Source organism: Poeciliopsis prolifica, unplaced genomic scaffold (assembly GCF_027474105.1).
Source record: "Poeciliopsis prolifica strain line A6 unplaced genomic scaffold, Auburn_PproV2 SCAFFOLD037, whole genome shotgun sequence".
In the NCBI taxonomy this organism is placed as follows: domain Eukaryota; kingdom Metazoa; phylum Chordata; class Actinopteri; order Cyprinodontiformes; family Poeciliidae; genus Poeciliopsis; species Poeciliopsis prolifica.
The window spans coordinates 4,870,172-4,891,545 of NW_026562412.1; the positions used below are offsets into that span (position 1 = coordinate 4,870,172).

Sequence of the window (21,374 nt, forward strand, 5' to 3'; positions counted from 1 at the left end):
ATCTGTATAATGTGCTTGTTGTTTTTATTCGATTAATCATTAGAATAATCTATAAGTGAAATAATTGTTAGTTGCTGCCCTACTCTGAAATGATTAATCGGATTAGTCATGATTAATCAATTTTTATTAAAGTAATTGCAAACTTATTTATAAATCAATTAATTATTAACTAGAGCATTATTTTTTTAGCTGCAGATGCATCCTGAAAAATGGTCATTCAAAGGATTGATAAACTATTGCATTTTGTAAATAATATTTTAAATGTATTTCTAATATTAATATAGGATGAACTTAAGTGGTTAATTGAAAAATCTGAAGATAATCGGTAGAATAATTAATAATATGATTGTTAGTCGCAGCCCTATTCATTTTCGCAATTATGATAAATCGATTATTGACGTAATCTTGAACTAATTTAGTAATTGATTAATCGTTAATTGGAGTATATGGACTCAAAAAAGGCCATTTGTTCAAAGAACAACACGGTCAGAGCAGTAATTTAGTCAAAACCGTACAAAAAAAATCAACACATTTTGCATTGGAGAGAAAAGAAGAGAACTATGTAAACATAAACATAGTTTTAGATTAAACTTAGGTTGTTAAATGAAAACTCTGAAGAGTGTGTGCCAGTATAATCAATAGAATAATTGATAACTAACATAATCGTTAGTTGCAGCTCAACTTCTCTGCACAGCATGATGTAAGGCAGGAAGAACTGACTTGGATGCTATTTAATCCTCTGAAACGCTACAACTAATCAGCAGTTCTGCGAGCCGGATCCAGAATCCCTGAGGCCAAGTGATTCCAAAGAAGAGCAGTTCAGACTGGGAGAAAAGCCCACCAGGCAGGAAGAGGTTAGCAAAGCGCGCTGCCAGGAACTCCTGGCACTGATGGCATCACTGCCTATCCTGGATAAACTCCCTCCCACCAAAGCACTTAACGCAATATGAACCAGCGCACAAACAAAGACATGCATGCCGAGTTCAAATAAACACGCCGGCTCTGAGATGCACTGGAAGCTGAAGAAGAGTCAGGAGGAGAGCATCACTCACAGACCCATTAACCCCGGGCTGCCAACCAGAACAGCGAACAGGCGTCATTTTAAGTACATGTTAAAAATAGCTGGTGTGTTGACGAGGGATTTATGAACAGGAATATCCATTGAGTTCAAATACAGACTGGGAGAGAGTTTTAAAGTTCACCTATTATCTGCTTGATCAGGTTAGGATAGGATGGGCTACACAAAACTTTTTAATTAAATCATTTGAAGATAATTATTCTGGTCAGTTCTGCAGAATGACGGCAGGATCCCAAAATGTAGGACTGCTTTTAATAAAAATCCCTTTTCCTTTGTCGTGACAAGTCATTGGAAATATTTTGAGTCATTTTGGAAATATTTGTACATTTGGCAAAAAATATGGCTGATTTGTACTCATTATTGATGAAGGCAGAGAAACAGTTTTATGAATCATCTGTTGGTTTGCAGTTTGGTTTGCTTGGTTTTAGTGAGATCTGAATAATCACTTCTCAGAAACTGGTTTATCACCAATTCATAACCGGTTAAGTCAGACCTGATTACATCAATCTGTTCAGGGACTGTGGGTGAAAATGAACATTTGTTGCTACAACCTGGAACCATTCATCTCCCCTTCAGCTAATGATGATCAGTAAGTAATCATATTGTCTTTGTAAATCAACAAATAGTCTAATTGGGTATCTTGTCACTTTAAATCCAAATAAGCCGCTGCTGACCCTGCACCAACTCAACGTTTACACTCAGACGGGAAAATGGCTGCAAACAGATGCGCAATTATACAACTGCACATCTTTGAAAAGCAGAAGTAGAGCCTCCTGCGCAACCAAAATGAATGCAGCAAGTGGATTCTTGTCAACAACAAACTGGAACTTGTCTTTTCCAGCAGCGCATACAGCGACAAAATTGCGATTAATCAACAACTGAAAAAAATCATCAATTCAATAATTGATTAATTATTAATTTGAGTACACAAACTCAAAAAAAGTCAATTTGCTGAAAGAACAACAAAATCAGAACAGTAATTAAGCCAAAACTGTACAAAAAATACAAACATTTTGCATTTAAGGTAATAAAAAGCTTTATGTGTAAATATATACGTTGTTTTAGCTTCATCTGGTAAAAATTTAGTTTATCAATTTATCGGTCAACAGATATAAATTAAAGTAAATACAGCGACAAAACCAGCTGACCAAACATGCTGGAGCTCTGCTTGGGTTGCTAGGCAACAGGCCAGGCTTGGCTGAGGTTGCTAGGTAACGCTGCCTGCTGATTCCGAAGGTTTTTGAAACGGCTCATTTTCCAAACACCCAAAAACATCAACTTATTGCCAAAAAACGGCCACGTTGGTTTTTTTTTAAGTGCATGAACTGTTTTTAACGAGCAGCAGAAACCAAAACGGAAATACAAAAATGTGAATTTTGCTCAACAGATCCCCTTCATTCGAAGAAACTGTTCGCTAATGATCGTTGTTTATGAATGTAGGTCACGGCAAACTGCTTGTGGCCATTTAACCCCTCAGACAGAGAAAGTGCTCTGAGGACTACTTCCTGGAGCGTCGAGGCGCATCCACAGGAGAAAATGTCTCCAGACTAAACACCCATTCATTCAGCTGCTCCCCGACAAGAGACGGACCCCTGACAAGAACACAAAAAAGAAAGGAGAAAAAAAAAAGAGAAAAACATCACTTTTTCCACCAATTATAGATGCAGAGTGGGGGAGGAGGAAACGGCAAGACTTCAAAATATTATACACACTGGCATTTGGCGAAGCACATTGAGCAACTTCTGTCAGAGCGAGAGAGAGATGGGCTAATTTCAGGGCAACTCACGCCAACACAAACAACTGTTCTGGCTCGCTGTCATTGAGGTTTGAGTCAAATTTTTCAACGCTCTGCAAGCCAGTTTCTCTTTCCCCTGCTTTTTTCCCCTCGCTATATGATTTGTCTTTTTCCAAAGATCCCAGTCAGTCTTTCATCGCCTACGCAGTCAGAGCCTCTGAAAGTATTCTGCGAGAAACTCAGATCCAGATGCTGATCCACTCTGCATAAACAAAAATAGATCTTTTTTTATTCTTTCACAGAAATCGTCCACGTTAACAGATTTACTGTCCTACTTTTAAGAAGAAGAAGGAGAAGAAGAAGAAGGAGGCAAAGAGGATGAACAAGAAGAAGAAGATGAAGAGCAAAATATGTCAAATTATCTTCAATATCAAGGCGATTGAAAACAAACTGGTTCTAATCAAGTGTTCAAATCTTAGAAAATGTCTTTCAAAGGCCCACTTCTCTTTGTCAAATTGTTTAATTAACCCACAGGAAATTGTCTGAGAATAGATTACCTCATTTTAGTCTGAACTTTGACTAGGCCACTCCAAAAGCTTCATGTCCTGCTGCTTAACACAAGAGCTCTCCATCTTGTACAGTTAATTTTATTATATTTCCTAGTGTGTGTTCAATTATAGTATCACTAAATACTAATAGCCTACATTAGAAAATACTGTTAAATGCAATTACTTAATATGACTAAAGAAACAAATAACAAATGGTTGTTTCTCACAAGTAGGTTTGTCACAATAAGAAATAAATGAATAAATCAATTAAACAGACAATAAATGAAAACAAACTTTTCATTGTTTTTGTTTTTTTTCTCGTCTCTTTCTTCCAAAAACGGGACAACAAAAGGTTTCGGTTTGGTCTCAACTAGCCTCTTTTGCAAAGGGAAATTTTACAGAGATTTCAGTATCCATTTTATTTGTTGTTTTTGGTGTTTTGTTTATTTTGGAAATTTAAAGAGTCTTTTAGTTGTGATATTAAGTTTATTAGCATTTCAGTGAGCGAACTTGCATTGCTCTGCCATAATATTACTTGAAAATGGTCTCAAAACAACAATATTATTATTGCGTTTATTGTCATCACAAAATATTGTGTTAAAACTTTAAGTCCACATCGGCCACCCTTATTCTAGAGGTTGGGAAGTAATCAGGGAAATCAGTGAAATGTAATTACAATTAATTCATTATTTAATAAGAGGAGGTGGTTTGGTTTTCCTCATAAGAAAACTGATTTTGTATTTATTAAAGTTACTTTTGTCCGACGAATTTTCCAAGTGTGACAATAAAAGTAAAATGCCGAATACATTTAGCAAAGTATTGAGAAACCATTTTACTTGAACATTGAGGAGTTGGAATGAGCTCAGCGATGAAAACAAAGACGATTTGAGTCGTTTGAACAACATGGCCATCCATGTTTTTCTGCTCTGAATTGCTGAGTGTTTTTGATGTATGCAGGTTATGAGCCTCTTGCGGTGGCGGGTCAGGAGAGGCGCCAGCGGTTTCACAGCTACCGCTGCAGTCCTGTAGGTGCAATGTGCTGCTATCCACACAACAGCCATGTGAACGTAAACATCATATGTTTCTGTTTGGGTCTTCGAAGAACTATTTACTTCTGCTTTGATTTTGTTTATTAAAGGCTTTTTACTGTTCGACATGAAAGCACAGAGCCATGGAGGGACATTTGGAGAGCAGGCTGCAGCGCTGCAGTCTGCTCATAATTCTCATGGCTCACGCATACTTCTGGGTACCTGCCAGTCAACGAGAAGGGCAGCAATGCAAAGCCATTATGGAAACCTCAAACAGTTGGGGTCAAACCCTCTGAAACAAGTCATACACACCTTCACACATCAGGACAGTCTGTACAAGGGCTGTTGGTGCTCACTGCAAAAACACAAAATATTACCAAGTATTTTTGGTCTAGTTTCTACTGGAATTACCTCGGTACGTTTGAAATAAGACAAAACTAATTTATGTCGTCTCTTTCTTCCAAAATCGGGACAACAAAAGGTTTAGTCTCAACTAGCTAGTATATCAGCAAGATATACTAGCCTGTTCAAGTAAATAATTCTTTAATAGTTCGAGCTCCACTGGCAGATTATTGCACTACAACCTGGGAAAAATGTCTTGCTATAAGTAAAATAATCTGTCAGTAGAACTAGAACTTTATTAAAATGAATATTAATAAATTATTTACTCATTACTTTCGTAATTGATTATTCTATTGATTATTTTGACAATTAATCGACTAATGGGATAAAAAGAAACTGTCACATTTTGTGTTTAGCCACTTTTATAATAAACTGGAAATACATTAATAGATGCAAATAAACTAATAACTCATAACATTTTATTACATAAAATGCCATGACAGCATTTCTTTAGTGTATGTGTGATTAATTGCAGCAAATGAAGCAGCTGCAGCTAAAAAATGCATCTAACATCAACATGTTTGTACTACTAGAACGTTTTTATCAGTATTATGGAATACTTGACTTAAAAACTCCTGTATTACGCTGAAAAGTTACTTGTAAGTTTGTTTTGTCTCATTTAAAGTGTAGTAAGATATTTGCAGTAGAAACTAGAATAACATATTTGGTAATAGTTTGTGTTTTTGCAGTGTTTGGTACATTTGGAGGCCCCCAAAGCCCGAACATGGCGCCTTTGCTCCAGCGCTCCAGTTCGGAGGCAGCTGTCTTTAATATACGAGGTCGGCTCAGCCCATATTTATTCAGGTACAGACAGCAAAAGAGGTGTGGCCTTTCTTTTTTCTGGCAGCCAAGTAGAGCTCCTGCGGTTTTTTGTGGGGGTAAAGGGACAAAAAAGACACAAGGGGAAAGATGCAGAAAAAACTGGCTCCAGTCAGTCCTGTGTTGACTGGACGTCCTGTGCAACCGACAGGCCCCAAAGGGCCGCGGGGCCACCAAGGAGGGGGAGCATGAGCTCCACGCTCCGGTCTCCCTTGACGTCTGCGTCCAAGACAAATCACCAGTGGAGCTGCTGTCACAGTGGGGCTTGACCAAGACAAATAGCCGTGTTTTAAAATAAGTACTTGCCCCCTAACAGCCCCTTCCACCTCATCTACATCCATATCTCCACCCAATGCGAGCATTTTCCCTTCACAGGTCGCCGTCCTGCCGTTTGTGTCGTCTGACTAATATTTACAGCGTTGCGTTTGTTCCATTGCCTCTGAAATGCTGGAACTGCAGGAGGAACATTTTTTAGCATGATTGCATTTGACACAATAACACACCAGACTGGAAAAAAACCACCATGTGCAGGTCTACATGCTCACTTATCTGTGTATCTAACAAAAGGTCAAACCAAGCTGAATCAGAATCTGCAGTGTGAGCAGAAATGTCAGCAGTATTTCTTGCTCTTACTTAACAGAACAATGCATCTTGGGACTTGTGGTTTGTCTGAACTAGCCTGTCCGTGTCCCTGCCTGTTTCCTTCACCAAAGGGATTGGTGTTCCTCATTTATCTCTGTAGCCTGTAGTCCTTCCTCTCCAGCAGTGGTCCTTCTGGACCCCCGAACTGCTGACAAGGGGCCCCTCTCCTCTTCCTCCCTACTTTGAGCTTTGGCATGCAGCAAAATTGCAAGATGTGTTTCATCTGCATATTGATTAGCCTGACCAAAAGAAGCAGTACCTCAGCACTTCTCTGAATACATCATGTAAATAAGGGTGAATTCACACCAGCCAGGTTCAGTCCGCTTTAACTGAACTCCAGACCGTTTGTTTAGAGTTTGGTTCATTTGGGGAGGTGTGAATACGTAATCCAACTTTGATGCAAATCAAAAAAGTGAACTCAGGTCTACCCAAAAACCGAGATCTCAGTTTGGCTGAAGTGAACATTTGTTTCAAAACCAGGAAGAGGAATTCTGCGTAAAAACAACCAATACAAACAAACGAGGCTAGAGCTAGTGGGAGAAATGGCTCATGGTGTTTTACCAAAGAAAGTCCCACAACCTTTATTGAATTGAGCTCAAGCTTTTTCTGGAGGTTTTTGCGCAATTTCCTTCAATGTATTTTGGTTCAAACAGCAAAAACACAAAACCTAACCAAGTATTTGTGGTCTGGTTTATTCTGCTAATATCTCAGGACTCTTGAAATAAGACGAAAGTACCTTACAAGTCCCTATTCAACAAACTAAAGGACACTGTCAATAAGACATATCAATTGTGTCAGGATGTTGATGAAGTAGTACTAGCTCCATATCTTATTATAAGTTAAATAACCTGTAAGTAGAATTAGTACTATTTTTAATGAATATCAAGGAATTATTTACTTAAAATAAGCCCACAAATCTTGTTGAAAAGTCACTTGTAAGTTAGTTATGTCTCATTTCAAGTGTACTGAGATATTTCCACTAGAAACTAGACACAACTATTTGGTAGGATTCTGTGTTTTTCCAGAGCTGCATCACCACAGGGGAGGAGGGGAACAGGTTTTTCGATTAGTTTGGACTGTTTGACTCGATGCAGTCTGAAAATTAAACAAATGTTGTAGTTTTAGTTCTCAATCAAACCAAATCCATCAAAAATATCAGGCGAAAACAGCTTAAGACAGACAAATTGAAATGTTTCACCAGACATTCATCCTTTTTGAGGTAAAGAAAAAGGGATAAACTCATTAAAACCTTTATCTAAGTAACCAATGCAGACATCTTGCTTAAATATTCACATCTGAAGTGAATCCTTTCAGAATGAAGAAGCAATCTGAAACAACAAACCCCATTTTGTCTGTGTCACCCAATAAAAGCTGTTCCCTCTCGGTGTGTGGGCAAACTGTAGTGCCAAGCAGTTGGACTGCAGACGACCGGGCGCTGGTTTGTCTGATGGATAGCGTACACTCAGAGAGACGGGACCAATGGCGTCCTGGATTGATTGGCCCAAAGGGGCTGTCGGGGAAAGCGTTTCCTGTGTGTGTTAATGGACCCTGATACAGATGCACCGTGGCGGCTTGTGGCGGGGGTGATAGTTCTTTCTCCCTTCCTCGCTACCGCCGCCACATGTTTCTCTCCATTTCTCTGTTAATCAGAGGAGAGTCATGTGAATGAAATGGACCAGACTTGATGAGCTGCACAGATCCCAGAAGATCTCCAAGATCAACAGATTCCACAATTTCAATGTTCATAAATAGCATGAACTGCAAAAACACAAAATCTTACCAAGTATTTTTGGTCTATGTAACAGTGAAAATATCTTAGTACCAACGTTGTAGTTAAGACCACCTAACCCGAGACCGAGCCAAGACCAGCGCCCCGCGATCCATGATACAACGAAATGTGTTCATCAAATTGATCTGAAAGATTCACATTCCCATAAAAACACCTAGATATTAAATACATAAAGCTGAAATAAATTTAACAAATATCAAAAGCAAAACAAACTCTTTGTTCTGCTTATCTAAAACGTTTACCCATATAATTCATGCCAGAAATCACCACTGACTGCACCATTAAACATAGCAATTGAGGCAATGCCCTGACGGCCAACATCGCTCAACTGTGAACACTGACCAAAGAGCAACAAGCAAGAAATAACCAAGCACAAGTACCATCATGACTCTCTCCCACTGCATGAAGCTCGGCAGCACAATGCTGTAATGTCTACCATCATGGCAGACATTACAGCTGTCACTTTGAAAGAAAAAAAATCAAAGTGCAATGCCCATGCTCTGCATGCTCTTTCGTCCTTGTGTTTTATTTATTTGCTAATTAAATATATATCAATAAAATAATGATAGCTACTGCAGTGTAGCTACACTGCTATACAAGAACAAAGAAAGGCTCTCAGTGAGGTTCCAGTTGTATCTTAGTATAGAGAAGTTCAGAAGACTCGGATGTCACATCACTATGTTGCAGACTTTTGGACACAATGTTGTCCCATATATGCGACACGTTGGTCACCAACCCTGCACAATAATTCAGCGCAGAGAGTGACAGAGGCCCAGTTTCAAGGGGTTTAATTGCAAAGAAAAATTATTTTAACTCATCTTTGATGTATACAGCAATTTTATAATTACTGAAAGTAACACAGTAAGAGTTATAAAATGGAAGCAAATACACATAATAGTGTCCTTTTAATATTAACATTTTAGCTCTGAACGTTGCATACTTCCTTATTAGACCTTGAAGTACAAATAACTGAAGTGTGTGTTTAAAAGGTGTGGTGCAATGCTCATCTTCAGCAGAATTTTCTTAGCAACTAGCCTGAAGATGAGCATGCTCCGTGCTTTTAAAGCTAAAAACAAATACTGTGGTTTTTCATGTAAAACTGTATATTGCTGTGTGTCCTTGTTGAAATTAGAATTGTCTGGCTCTGGGACAATTTTCATTGGGGTAAAAGCTTTGTTTTTGTTTTTGTAATTAATTGATGTTTTACACCACGTTAACTTTAAAAGGTATTATCTTCTCACTTCATGTTCTGACAGAAACAATGATCTGACATTGTTTCTGTCAGATCAGTTAGAAATATGGTAATTGGACCATCTTTATTCGATTTGTTCATTAAGTTCTTGCAACGTATTAATGAGAAAATTGTTAATAAATTTTCACGAACCACAAGTTTGACAGATTGTTTGTTTCTGGCTGGAGAGAAACAAACAACATTACTAACATATAACATGGATTTATGACCCAGATATGACTTAAGGAAGGAATACACCACAATACCATAACATTAACAACATATATAAACTGTGTTTACATTTTAACGATTTCATAACATAATTATCTGCTTTCAGGTCGTTCTGGCTACCAAAGGAGAAACCTTTCAGCATACTGAAATTATTTTCTATGCAAAGCAGGGACCCTGCAGAGAAATAGATTCCTATATTAATGCATAAGCATAATGACAATAAGCTGCTAATTTAGATCCTGAAAAGATAAAAATAAGAAACTTTCAAGAAGTTTCCAAAGAGAAATTTGTTGTAAATTGAAACTGACCAAAGAAAATGTCAAAACACAATTTCTAGTAATTATTGAGTTGGTAAGTAATATATTTCATTAAATTGAGATAAGGGGTAGGATTAAATAAATGCTCACTTCTTCCAACTAATTTTCAAACAGAAAAGTAGTGGTGAGTTATTTATTTTTTTCCTGGTGATGTATCCACATTTTATCTCGAATTACTGATTACTTGTTTTCTTCTTTTTCAAAACCTGTTTGTGAAAAATAATAATACAATTTTAATCTATCTTGACATTATTACCAAATTATATCAAATACATGCTGTGAACATCTTCAAAAGTTATCAGATAGATAAAACTGAAAATAAAACAGAACGCAGGTAAAATAAAAATTTTCTACTTCAAGTACGAATTATGAAGCTGAAGAAATTGAAGGAAAATAACATTAAAAACTTCATAAATAAATAAAATCTGGTTTATTGGCCATGTAAAGATCTCTGATTTTGGAAAATTGTCAACATGTTCTTCTATAACCTTTAAAATCCAAAATTACAATTTTGTCCTCAATGTAGCTCAATTAAATTTGTTTCTAGAAACAAATTTACCAAGAGTTTTTGAAAAATTACAACTTTAAATTTTTGATGAATAGAAAATCTATTGCCATTTTTAAAAAACCACAAAAAAATTTATAACTTTTCTTCAGTGACCTTAATTGTGGAAATTATGTACGGATCCAGCGATATGCTTTGATGATACCAATATTTGACATCAATACTGCTGTTATGGCCCATAACCAATATTTCCCGATTTTATACCAAATAATATATTTCTCCACAGTTTCGACACCATTGGTGGAAAAACGACCAAGAATAAACGGCAACAAGATGGAAAGAAATATGGGTTGTTAAATCTTTGTTTTGCGGGCCGATACTGATATACTAAAAATGACTAAAGTCGGCTGATACCGATGTTAGTGCTGATATATCATTCATATATTGTATATTATTCATATACCTGGAATTATGTAAAAAAAAAAAAACACTTTCAATAATGATAGAAGAAAAATAGATCCAAAAATGTATTACTGGTACTTTTAGAATCATTCAGTCGTTGCAATTCAATGCGATAATTTCATAAAAACCTGAAAAACTGCTAAACCTGCGTTTGTCATCACATCTATATTTATAAATACTCATTGGCTCTTTTTAATTTTTAGAAAGAGTTATTAAGAGATGTTGTGAAAGGTACAAAAACTGCAGCTTGCACACCCTTGATCCAAAATTATCTTCTTTAACTAAATCGGATTTGGTCCCTGGATGTGCAACAAAACTGGAAAAAAAATAAATAAATAAAAGACAAATTCATACCCAAATCTGCTGAGTTGCTCTAGGTCAGGTGCTGGAGGTCCGTAGGTTTCAACCTGCAAGGGTTTGTACTGGTACAGAACCTCCTGTAATCTGGGCAAGGGCTGGAGAGAAACAGTTTGACCCTGAAAGGGAAAAAAAACAATTCAGGAGAAGTTTCTGATACTTATACTGAAAAGTGAGAATATTTACTTCTTTCGAACGGAACAATGCTTCGGTGGATTAGCAGTATTTAGCTGAGTTTTAGCAAATGACCGACATTAGCAGGAACAACATGATCCAGTCTCCTGAAGATGGATCAATCTGAATCCCTCCACCATTACGAAAATGCTCAGCTCTTCTCATAAATGCTACCCAGATAAACAAAACCAGCAACCCAGAAACCCAACTGCTGTGATTTGACTAGGACTGCAACTAACAATCATATGAGTCACTGATTATTTTTGTCGATTAGTTGGTTAATCTGCTAAAAAGAATTGGCATTCTGCAGATTTCTCATTTAACCACTAAAGACTTTTTTATACAATATTAGAAATGGATAAAAAGATTAAAATAAATACATCTGCCCGTTGATATCAGATGATTTTATTTCCGAATTATGATGCCAATTTGTGCACCTCCTTTTAATATCCAACTTAAAAAGACAGTGAGCTACATTAGCAATCCTACAACCAGGCTCAGCAGGTTTTCTAGGAAAAACCCGAATAATAGTTTGATTCATCTGAGTTACGTAATATCATTTAAAATTTCAAGATTAATTGCATGCATGCATTGAGAGTCCTATAAATTAATTTCCAATTATTTTTTCAACAGATTCATCATAATTAATCTGATTATTCGTTTCAGTCCTAGATCCGAGTGAGGCTGCAATTATTCTTAATAATGTCAATCAGATATTAATTGGGAGGAATCTGTTTGATTTGGGGATGTGACATAAAAATTGGGAACTTCCACACAATAATCAGGAAAGTAATTAATCACATAATAAATTAAAAGAAAGCCAGAAATTTCTATTGGCATGATTTATTGATTATCAATTTTTTTCTCTTTTTCTACCAAAAACTGGATAATAAAAGTCTTAAGTTTGGAGCTGCGGTCTCAACTCACCATTTTTTGAAGGGCAATTTTGTTTACAGAGACTTAATTAACTTTAATTGTTGTTTTGGATATTTAAAATTGTCGTCTAGTTTCAGGGTTAATTTATGCTCATTAGAATTTAAAGTTTACTGATCTTTGAGAACATGTTCTTTTCTTATTACTGTAAAATTACTTAAAAATTGTCTCAAAAAAACAATATAATCAATTGTCGCAATAACTTCTGGATCAATTTATTGTGACGGGCCTACTTCCACACAGCGTCAGAGCGCTGCGGTCGCTCAGCTTTACTGGGATTAAAAGAGATGCTGTTTAAACACGCAGAAACTACTTCAGAGTTCAGCAAAGGAACCGAGAGACAAAGAAGAGATAAAAAGATAAGAGACAGAGCAAAGAAAAAAGAAGTGGGGGAGAATAAACAACAGAACACAGAGGGGAGCTGATGAAAACCAAACTAAACAAGTAACATGTGCCCCGCGGCCGCAGACTGCCCTGCCCGCCCATCACACATGCTTTGGCTTATGAGAACACACACACACACAATCGTGTTTTCATATCTTATGGGGACTTTACGTTGACTTCAGTTCATTTTCTACCCTAACACTAACCATCACATACCTAACCCTAACCAAAACTCAATTCACACATAAAGTTTTAAACCAAACCCCTCACCCAAAAACAACATTTCCCGTTTATGGGGACCAAGAAAATGTCCCCACAAGACGCAGTGGTCCCGACAACCTCACGATGTAGGGTTCCCACAAGGACATAAAAACCTGCTTCACACACACACACACACACACGGTAAAATAAAGCTAGCAAAGCTGAGCTGGAGTTTCAAAGCAATGCACAATGATGAGGAAGAAGTAAAGTTAAGAACAGAACAACAAATAAGAGTAGAACAATGAGCTGCATTGTCCTGATAAGCACAATACACTGACAGCATCAATTTACACCTGAATACACTTGTTCATCTACTATCTAGTATTTTTAGCACTTAATTATGTCTTCTGAATAATTTAAAAGCGCTTGTTTTCAGAGTTCATAGCTGCCATCGATGTGATATGTAAAAGTTTATCCATTTCCCCAGAGTGGTGTCCATCATCATCCTCACTTGAAGGAAATGTGTCATTGCTAATGAGACGTTTTACAGGTAATTCATTCATACACCTCCTTTGTTTTTTTTCTCGGAATGACTTTCAGCTATTTTAACAGGACAAGTCTGCGCCTGTAGCTGTGAGCGGCAGCTTTTAGTTTGTGCAGGTGAGACGGGGGGAGGGAGGGTCCAGGTAGTGACAGTGGCAACATGTCAGCAGAAAATGTGTGGGTTTTTTCCACTGAAAGAGTAACGAAAGCTGATTTTTTTTTTACCTGCATACCAGAGCTTCATTATTCTGTTTCAGTTTGATTCTGTCACATAAATCAAATAAATGCGGTTAAGTAACACATATAGGTCTTCATTCAGAAAAAAAAAAATTATTATTCAAAACGGAGTGATGCACTGGAGCATTTATTTCTGTTTGTTTTGATCATCAGAGATTACAGTTTATTTGAATATTACATAAGACCAATAAAAATGTTACTTTTTAATCCAGAGGTACTATGTTGTCATCAATCAATCAATCAATCAAATTTTATTTGTATAGCACATTTCAGCAGCAAGGCATTTCAAAGTGCTTTACATCATAAACACAAAAACACAAACTCATGCATCATGGAATGAACAATACATTGTTACATATTACATTTCAAATACAATTCTAAACAGGTGTATTTTTAGTTGAGATTTAAAGGAAGTCAGGGTTTCTGCTGTTTTACAGTTTTCTGGAAGTTTGTTCCAAATTTTTGGTGCATAGATGCTGAAAGCTGCTTCTCCTCTCTTGGTTCTGGTTCTGGATGCAGAGCAGAACCAGAACCAGAACCTGAGAGTCTGGAAGGTTGATACAACAACAGCAGAACTTTGATGTATTGTGGTGCTAAACCATTCAGTGATTTGTAAACTAACAACAGTATTTTAAAGTCTATTCTTTGAGCTACAGGGAGCCAGTGGAGGGACTTTAAAACTAGTGTTATGTGCTCTATCTTCCTGGTTTTAGTGAGAACGCAACCTCAAAAAACTACAAACGCTTTGGAATGGAAAGTTGAGTGGAAGGAAAAATGTGGAAACAAAACATCTTTGAAGTCATGCAAAAGAAACGTTGACCAAGTACAGAGTTACTATACAGGTTAGAGAAGATCTCACTTTTCAGAAGACCATAATTTCTACAATAATTAACTAAATTCTTTTTTTCTCTTTCGCTGAGCCATTATCTTCAAAACTGACAGAAATAACACATTTGAAATAAATCATAAATGTGTGTGATATTGAGTTTCTGGATTACAGCAATTAATTTCCTTTTAAATTATATTCAAATATAATACAATGTAATTTAATTAATAATTTAATGACTAATAATAGAACCGAGATGGGCAGAGTACCCAAAAAATTGACTTAAGTAAAAGTCGCACTTCTAAGTAAAAGTAAAAAGCAGCCACTCAAGAAATTACTCAAGAGTAAAACGTATTTGGTAAAAAGTCTGCTCAAGTACTCAGTAACTGATAGTCATTTAATATATAAAAAAAACACAATCAAATGGACCAAAATATGAAGTGAACATTTTGGTATTGGATGAAAATGACAATAATTCAAATAACTGACAAAAAAATAGCGAATTCAGGCAAAATAATTTTTTCCAAATCAGATCCTTTCAATAAAAACTTAAACTATAACTCAAATTGGAGGTGTGTGTCTGTGTCTGGTGCATTTTTGTTTAAAACGTGTTTGTCATTCAGTGGGTAGAAAAGCCAGAAATTTTACTCAAGTAAGAGAAATGATACTTCATAGTAAAATTACTCAAGAAAAAGTAAAAAGTACAAAATAGTCAAAAATACTCCTAAAAGTTTTTTGTTTTTCAAAAAAACTTTCTCAAGTAAATGTAATTGAGTTAATGTAACTCTATAATAGTTGGTGCCTATATGTGTAATTTAGCTCAGGAACAATGAATTATCTGGTGTTGCCATGTTGGTATGAGGGGCCCCCGAATTAAAATCCAATGCCGGCCCTGTTCGGTAACTCAGATTTTCTAGTGACAGGGTCGAAATTTTCCTCATGCATTCCTCTCCTAGGTCACCTTGAAAACTGCCACACATGGGTGCCGGGACGTGACTCTTGTCTTTAAACATAGCGACACATAAAACAGACACAATTACTTGCGGTGAAGTTTTGATTGAAGACCCCAACCCTCTCATACAGCCCAAAAACCCAGACATGGGCTCTCAGAGGACTCCGCTCTAAATCATAAACTCATCACCTCCTATTAAAAGCCGGCATGAAAGTTGTTTTCAAAATGCTTTTGAGCAGGAAGGGGGGACGGACCCCCCCCTGCTCAACGGGACGGGGGGGTTTTCAGATCAACAGGACTGACAGCCAAACACGAACATCTGCTTTTATCGTCACAGGGGCCCGTCCGACTACATATATAGCTTTGTGTGCATTGTAAGTTTACGTATGTAACTGGTTTTTACACTGTTATGACACCCGCGTGGCACTAAAGTGGGCCTCTGGGGGCCATCAATCCTAATAAAACCACAGGGAAGGATGATTTGAAGAAATCACTGCCGAGCCGGTGGGAGCGATTCTGCAGACTCAGCATTGGTACCGCTAACTTAAAAATAAAGTTTCTGTCCTGAGATGATGCCTGAAATGGACTATTAAAGGGTCAAATGAAAAAGTCTCTTTCGGTCTTCAGCTAGTTTGACACACTTTCAGACCGTCCGAGTACCACCAGCAGGGGTTCTGACCTCTTACTCTTGTGTTTTTATAACGTAAAGCCTTGTTGTTGAAATATGATACAAAACACGTAATTGACTGATTGATTAAAATCAATTGAAAACTTTTCTAATCACTACAAGACATATTGATTAAGACCTTAACTTTAGAAACATGAATTTTAAAACTTTTTAGGGATGAGCGAACACCCTGAACGGAAAGCAAGCATTGCAGAGGGATTGAAAATGATGCGCCTTGTTAGAAGCTATGCTAACACTTTCCCAGCCTTCACTTCCTTGTTCTGCCCCGGAGCTGCCGGTGCTTCTGTGTGGATAAAGGGATTTGGGTTGTTCCCTGGCACGCCGAGCAGCAGCAAGTAGCAAGTGTAAAAACTGCTGGCTCCCTGTGTCTTACCAGTTTAAATATATCTCCCTGACCGGTGGCAGCTGCTCCGGCGCAAAGCCCCTAAAGCTGACAACTCCTTTTTCCGCCAAGCGGAGGCTGGTCGGCCGGCCGGCTTGCAGGCTGGGTTCGAAGGGCCCCACCGAAGCTGGGCCGGGCCTTCACAGGGGGGCAGAGGTGTGAACGGACATGTGCTGATGCCAATCAGGAACAACACTGCAAAAACACAACTACCTTACCAACTATTATTTTCTAGTTTATAGTGCAAAGTGGTTAGTATACTTGAAATAAGACATCTAAATTTTCTCATGTTATAAGTACAATAATTTCCCAGTGGAAATTTTACTTTTTTATGAATATTATGGAATTACTGGCCTTGAACATGTGCTGGAAACAATTATTTTAGTAATCGATTATCCTGACTATAAATTGGACATTCTGCAAATCTGTCATTTAAACACAATTTTTCTAAATGCAATATTAGAAATCCATTAATAGACACAAACATAATTTATGACATTTTACGACGTAAAATGCAACATCAGCACTCCTTTAATGAAAGAGTGATCATTTGTAGGATGAATCTGCAGCTAAAAATACTTCTAACATCAACATGTGAAAAGTTAAATCCTTTCTGCTGATTACCTTCTTAATTAATCTATTAATAATTTGATGCCATGCTTAGCAGGACATTAATTTTTTCAGAATTTGAATCAGGTGAAGCTGAATTTATGCCACTTAAATTCTGGTTAGACGCACTTAAAGACAAATCTTAAATGTAATATACATATTTTTTTGGCTTAATTACTGATCTGTTTGTGTTATTTTTTCAACAAATGGCGTTTTTGAGTCTTTATACTGCAGTTAATGATGAATCATTTACTCAATTAGTTGATGTTTATTTCAATAATCGATTAATCACAATTAATCCGATTAATTGTTTCAGCCTTTTATAATTTGCTGATAAGTTACTTGTAAGTTAATTTTACCTAATTTCAAATATACAAAGATATTTGCACAACAATCTAGGCCAAAAACCTTTGGTAAGATTTTGTGTTTTTGCAAACTGCCTTCTTAAAACCTCTTTGTTTGAATGAAAACAATGGAATGAAGATCTCTGTGTGTTTTTTTCTTGTGAAGTGTAAACAGGGAAGGGAAAATAAAGTGCAAGCGTCAGTGGGGGTTGCAGAGAGTATACAGCAACAATCAGACAGAACAGGTTGGGCCAGTCTGCAGAGCGCGGCCTGCGTCGGCAAGTGCATCTGCCGAGCAGAGGTCACGGTAGAGGACTCAACCAGGAGAGCACACACCCTCTCACTGTCTACGTGTGTGTGGGACTGTGTTTTCAATGGCAGGCAAATTCCACTGTCCAAGTGTCCAATGAGTGGCCAGAAGTTATTTCAGCCAGCCACATGGTTTTTAGGGATAAACTTTCCACCCACATTAGCTCCTCCGTGTGTGTGTTGCTATTTGTTTATGTGCCTCCTGTTTCATTAGGTGCCCACGCCGGCCTCATCAGGTATGTCAGCTGCTGTGCTGCCTGTGGGCAGAGGGCCCGCGGGCCCCCGGCGGAGCTGGAACCGGGGACCTTTCATCTAAGGTGGCGCTGAAAGCCGCTTCAAGGTGGAAAGATTCCCCATCGGTCAGCTGCTTTCCGGAATGGGACACTGCAGCAGCTGAGAACAATCCCCCATCAGCACAAACACACGCTCCCAGATGATGAAGCATTTACCTTCACTGCCACAGAAACAGACGTCTCAGACGCAGTTTGCATGTTTTTGACCTGTTATGCTTCCTTGAACAGGTTAGGACAGGTCTGTGTTCGTTACATTTTCTACAAAAAATTGTTTTCCAATGAGATTTTAGTCTGCTCAGTTCTGTACTGCAAAACACAAAACCTAAACAAGCATTTTTGGTCTAGTTTCTAGTGGAAAAAATCCAGAACACTGAAAATAACTTATAAGTAACTTTTCAGCAAGATATAGGAGGTTGTCTTAAGTCAGTAATTCCTTAATATTGATGAAAAAGAACTAGTTTTTGGCTGATTATTGCACTTATAAAATTTATTGATGGAAGTGATATAATCTGCCAGTGGAACTGGCACTAGTACAAAGCTCCCATATCTCGCTGAAAAGTTACATGTGAGTTATTTCAAGTGTAATAAGGAAGTTTTAGGACGTCTTGTCACTTTAAATCCAAATAAGCTGCTGCAGGCCACATCCCCCAACTCAATGTTTACTTGTTTAAGAAAAAAAAAGTACTTTTTCTACAGTCAACAAGCCTGTTTCACTTATATTAATGAGACATTTTTTCATAATCTGCCAGTGGAACAAGCACATTTTCATCAATATTAAGTACTTATTGATGCAAAACAAGCTCCTATATCTTGCTCAATACTTACTTCTAAGTGATTTTTTTATTATTTCTGGGGTACTAAAATATTTACACCATCAACTAGACCAAATATACTTGTATTTTTGCAGTGTAGCTTCAGGAAGGTAAGTCATAACCAACCATGTCTTTTGCACACAGTGGTAGAAACAGCTGCCTAGGTTGCAAGGTAACAGTGCGGTGCCCAGGATTGTGACTTAACGATTGGAAGGTTCTCGAAACGACTAATTTTCCTAACACCAAAAAACACCAACCTATTCTTAAAAAGCATCTTGGTGTTTTTTTTAACAACTTTGGCTGTCTTCAGAAGCAGTTGAGACCCAAATGGAAGACTAAAAACATGCAAAATGTGAAATTTGCATCATAAGCCCCCTTTAAAATCAGTGCCTGTCTCAACGCAGGTGCTAAGTGAGCTCTTCCGTGGCATGAAGAGGCTTGGCACCGTGCTCGATGCCGTGTTAGACAACAACGAGCCTGTTTAAACAGCAAATCCTCCCACGCAGAGCGAGTCTTTTGATTTCAGAGGACTTCTATTTTAGAAAGACACTTTATTCTTCAAACGCTGTATGCTCAGACTTCAGGGGAGGGGCACGGAGTGTATTTATCTGCATGCACCCGCATATGGACGTTTGTGTGTCTCCTGGTTCAATAGAGCAATCTACAAAGTGAGGGATTAGAGAAGGTTTCCAGGCCATTCCTGAGGCAAGACCAGGCCCATCCCACCGCTCATCACACCTGGACTAATACGACTTTCCCCCCTGGGTTGGCCAACTTCCTCTTCAGACCATTCAACTGTGACGTTAGCACTCAGTGTTTAGCCAGGAGTCCCCCTCACCAGTAAGGAAACCAGTGGTGAGCACAAATTAGGACTGGATTCAACAGAAGGTCCTGTTCTAGATGACTGTGATGCTGGGGAAAAACCTGCATCTTTAGGGTAGGATAGGGTCCCTTGAATGGCCCAAGTTCAGGTAGATTGGATGAAAAGTGACTGTGAACATCGACACTGCAAAAACACAAAGTCTTACTAAGTTTGGTTTCTAGAGCAAATATCTTGGTTTAGTTGAAATAAGACAAAACTAACTTTCAAGCAAGATAATAGGTTGTTGTAAGTAAATAATCCCTTAATATTGATTAAAAGTAATAGTTTCATTGGCAGACTATTTCATTTGAAAAAATGAAAAATGTAAGTGAAATAATCTGCTAATGGAACCAGTACTTTTTTAAAACAATATTAGGACATTATTTACAAAAACATAATTGGTCCTAAATTTTACTGAAAAGTTATTTGTAATTTAGTTTCGTCTTATTTCAGATGTACTAAGATATTTGCACATGAAAATAGACCAGAAATACTTGTAAAGATGTGTTTCTGCAGTGTATTCCCAAGTATAGCCACATATTCTCAATTGGAATTATGTCAGTACTTTGACTAGGTCATTTTGACACGTGGATATGCTTGTGTTAAACCTGTAGTGTCTAATCAGGGCTTCCATACTGCAAAAACACAAAATCTTACCAAGTATTTTTTTTCTAGTTTGTAGTTAAAATATCTTAGTATGAAATAAGACTAAACTAACTTAGAAGTAACTTTTCTGCAAGACGCAGGAGCTTTTTCAACCCAATGATTCCGAAATATTAATGAAAAATTAAATGGTTTTTATAAGTGAAATAATCAGCCAGTGACATAAGATTTTTCAACTTAAAATATGGGGAAATGTCATGTTCCACTCACAGGTTATTTTAATTATAAACAATACTTTTTCATCATTATTAAGGAATTATTGACTTAAAAGAAGTTATATTTAAAATAAATGTAATTGAAGCTTTTTTGGGTGTTTTTGTGTATTTTAAATTTGTCACTAATAGTCTTCTAAGTTAATAACCAAGTTCTTCATTTCTGTAAGAGGAAGATAGTAAAAGTAGATTTTTCCCTTTCATTCATAATTTCTTCCAGTTGCCACATGAACTCTTCATATTTATTGAGTGAATATGAAATGAATCAAATTAAATTGCAGAATACTGCAGAGACTTTGCACAAATCTCTTTAAGCGATGAAATATCCACATATTTCAGATTTGCTTCTCCCAAATTTCTTTCCGAAACCTCACAGATACATGCATTCCAGCAATCTGCACAAACCCACAACTCTTTGCTGAAAGCCTACCAAGTCAAACAAAAGTCATTCCTCTGGACTCTGAGGTGAAGGGAAATCCAAACCAACACTTTCCCCTGACTCACGTCTCTCGGTTCGACCGATGCGTGGTGAGAGCTCTGTTCCACTAACAGCAGCTCAAACGACAAGATGAAGAGAAATTAAAGCAAGAAGCCAGGAAAGCAGCCAAAAGCAACACAATCGTGGCCCGATTCTCTCACTCAGTCTCTGAGTTTAAATTCCTACTTTAGATTAAAAATTGTGACATTCAGAGAACCACACTGAAACATACACAAGAAACTGAGCATGAAGCAGTTGTCTTTAGAGAAAAGTGAAAGTTTACGTATAATAGAGCATGTCAGGAAGCATTTTGGAGGCTGAGGTGAGT

At 37.4% G+C, this 21,374-nt stretch overlaps 1 protein-coding gene across 3 annotated transcripts in view; it reads right to left on the minus strand.

Annotated features, from left to right (window-relative positions):
* Positions 1-21,374, minus strand: part of mnat1 (MNAT1 component of CDK activating kinase) — a 52,182-nt gene that overhangs the window by 13,329 nt on the left and 17,479 nt on the right. For all 3 annotated transcript variants that reach the window (XM_055053416.1, XM_055053414.1, XM_055053415.1), the window contains exon 7: positions 11,142-11,263. In XM_055053416.1, the coding sequence (XP_054909391.1) occupies positions 11,142-11,263 (122 nt within the window). The remainder of the gene's footprint in view (positions 1-11,141; positions 11,264-21,374) is intronic.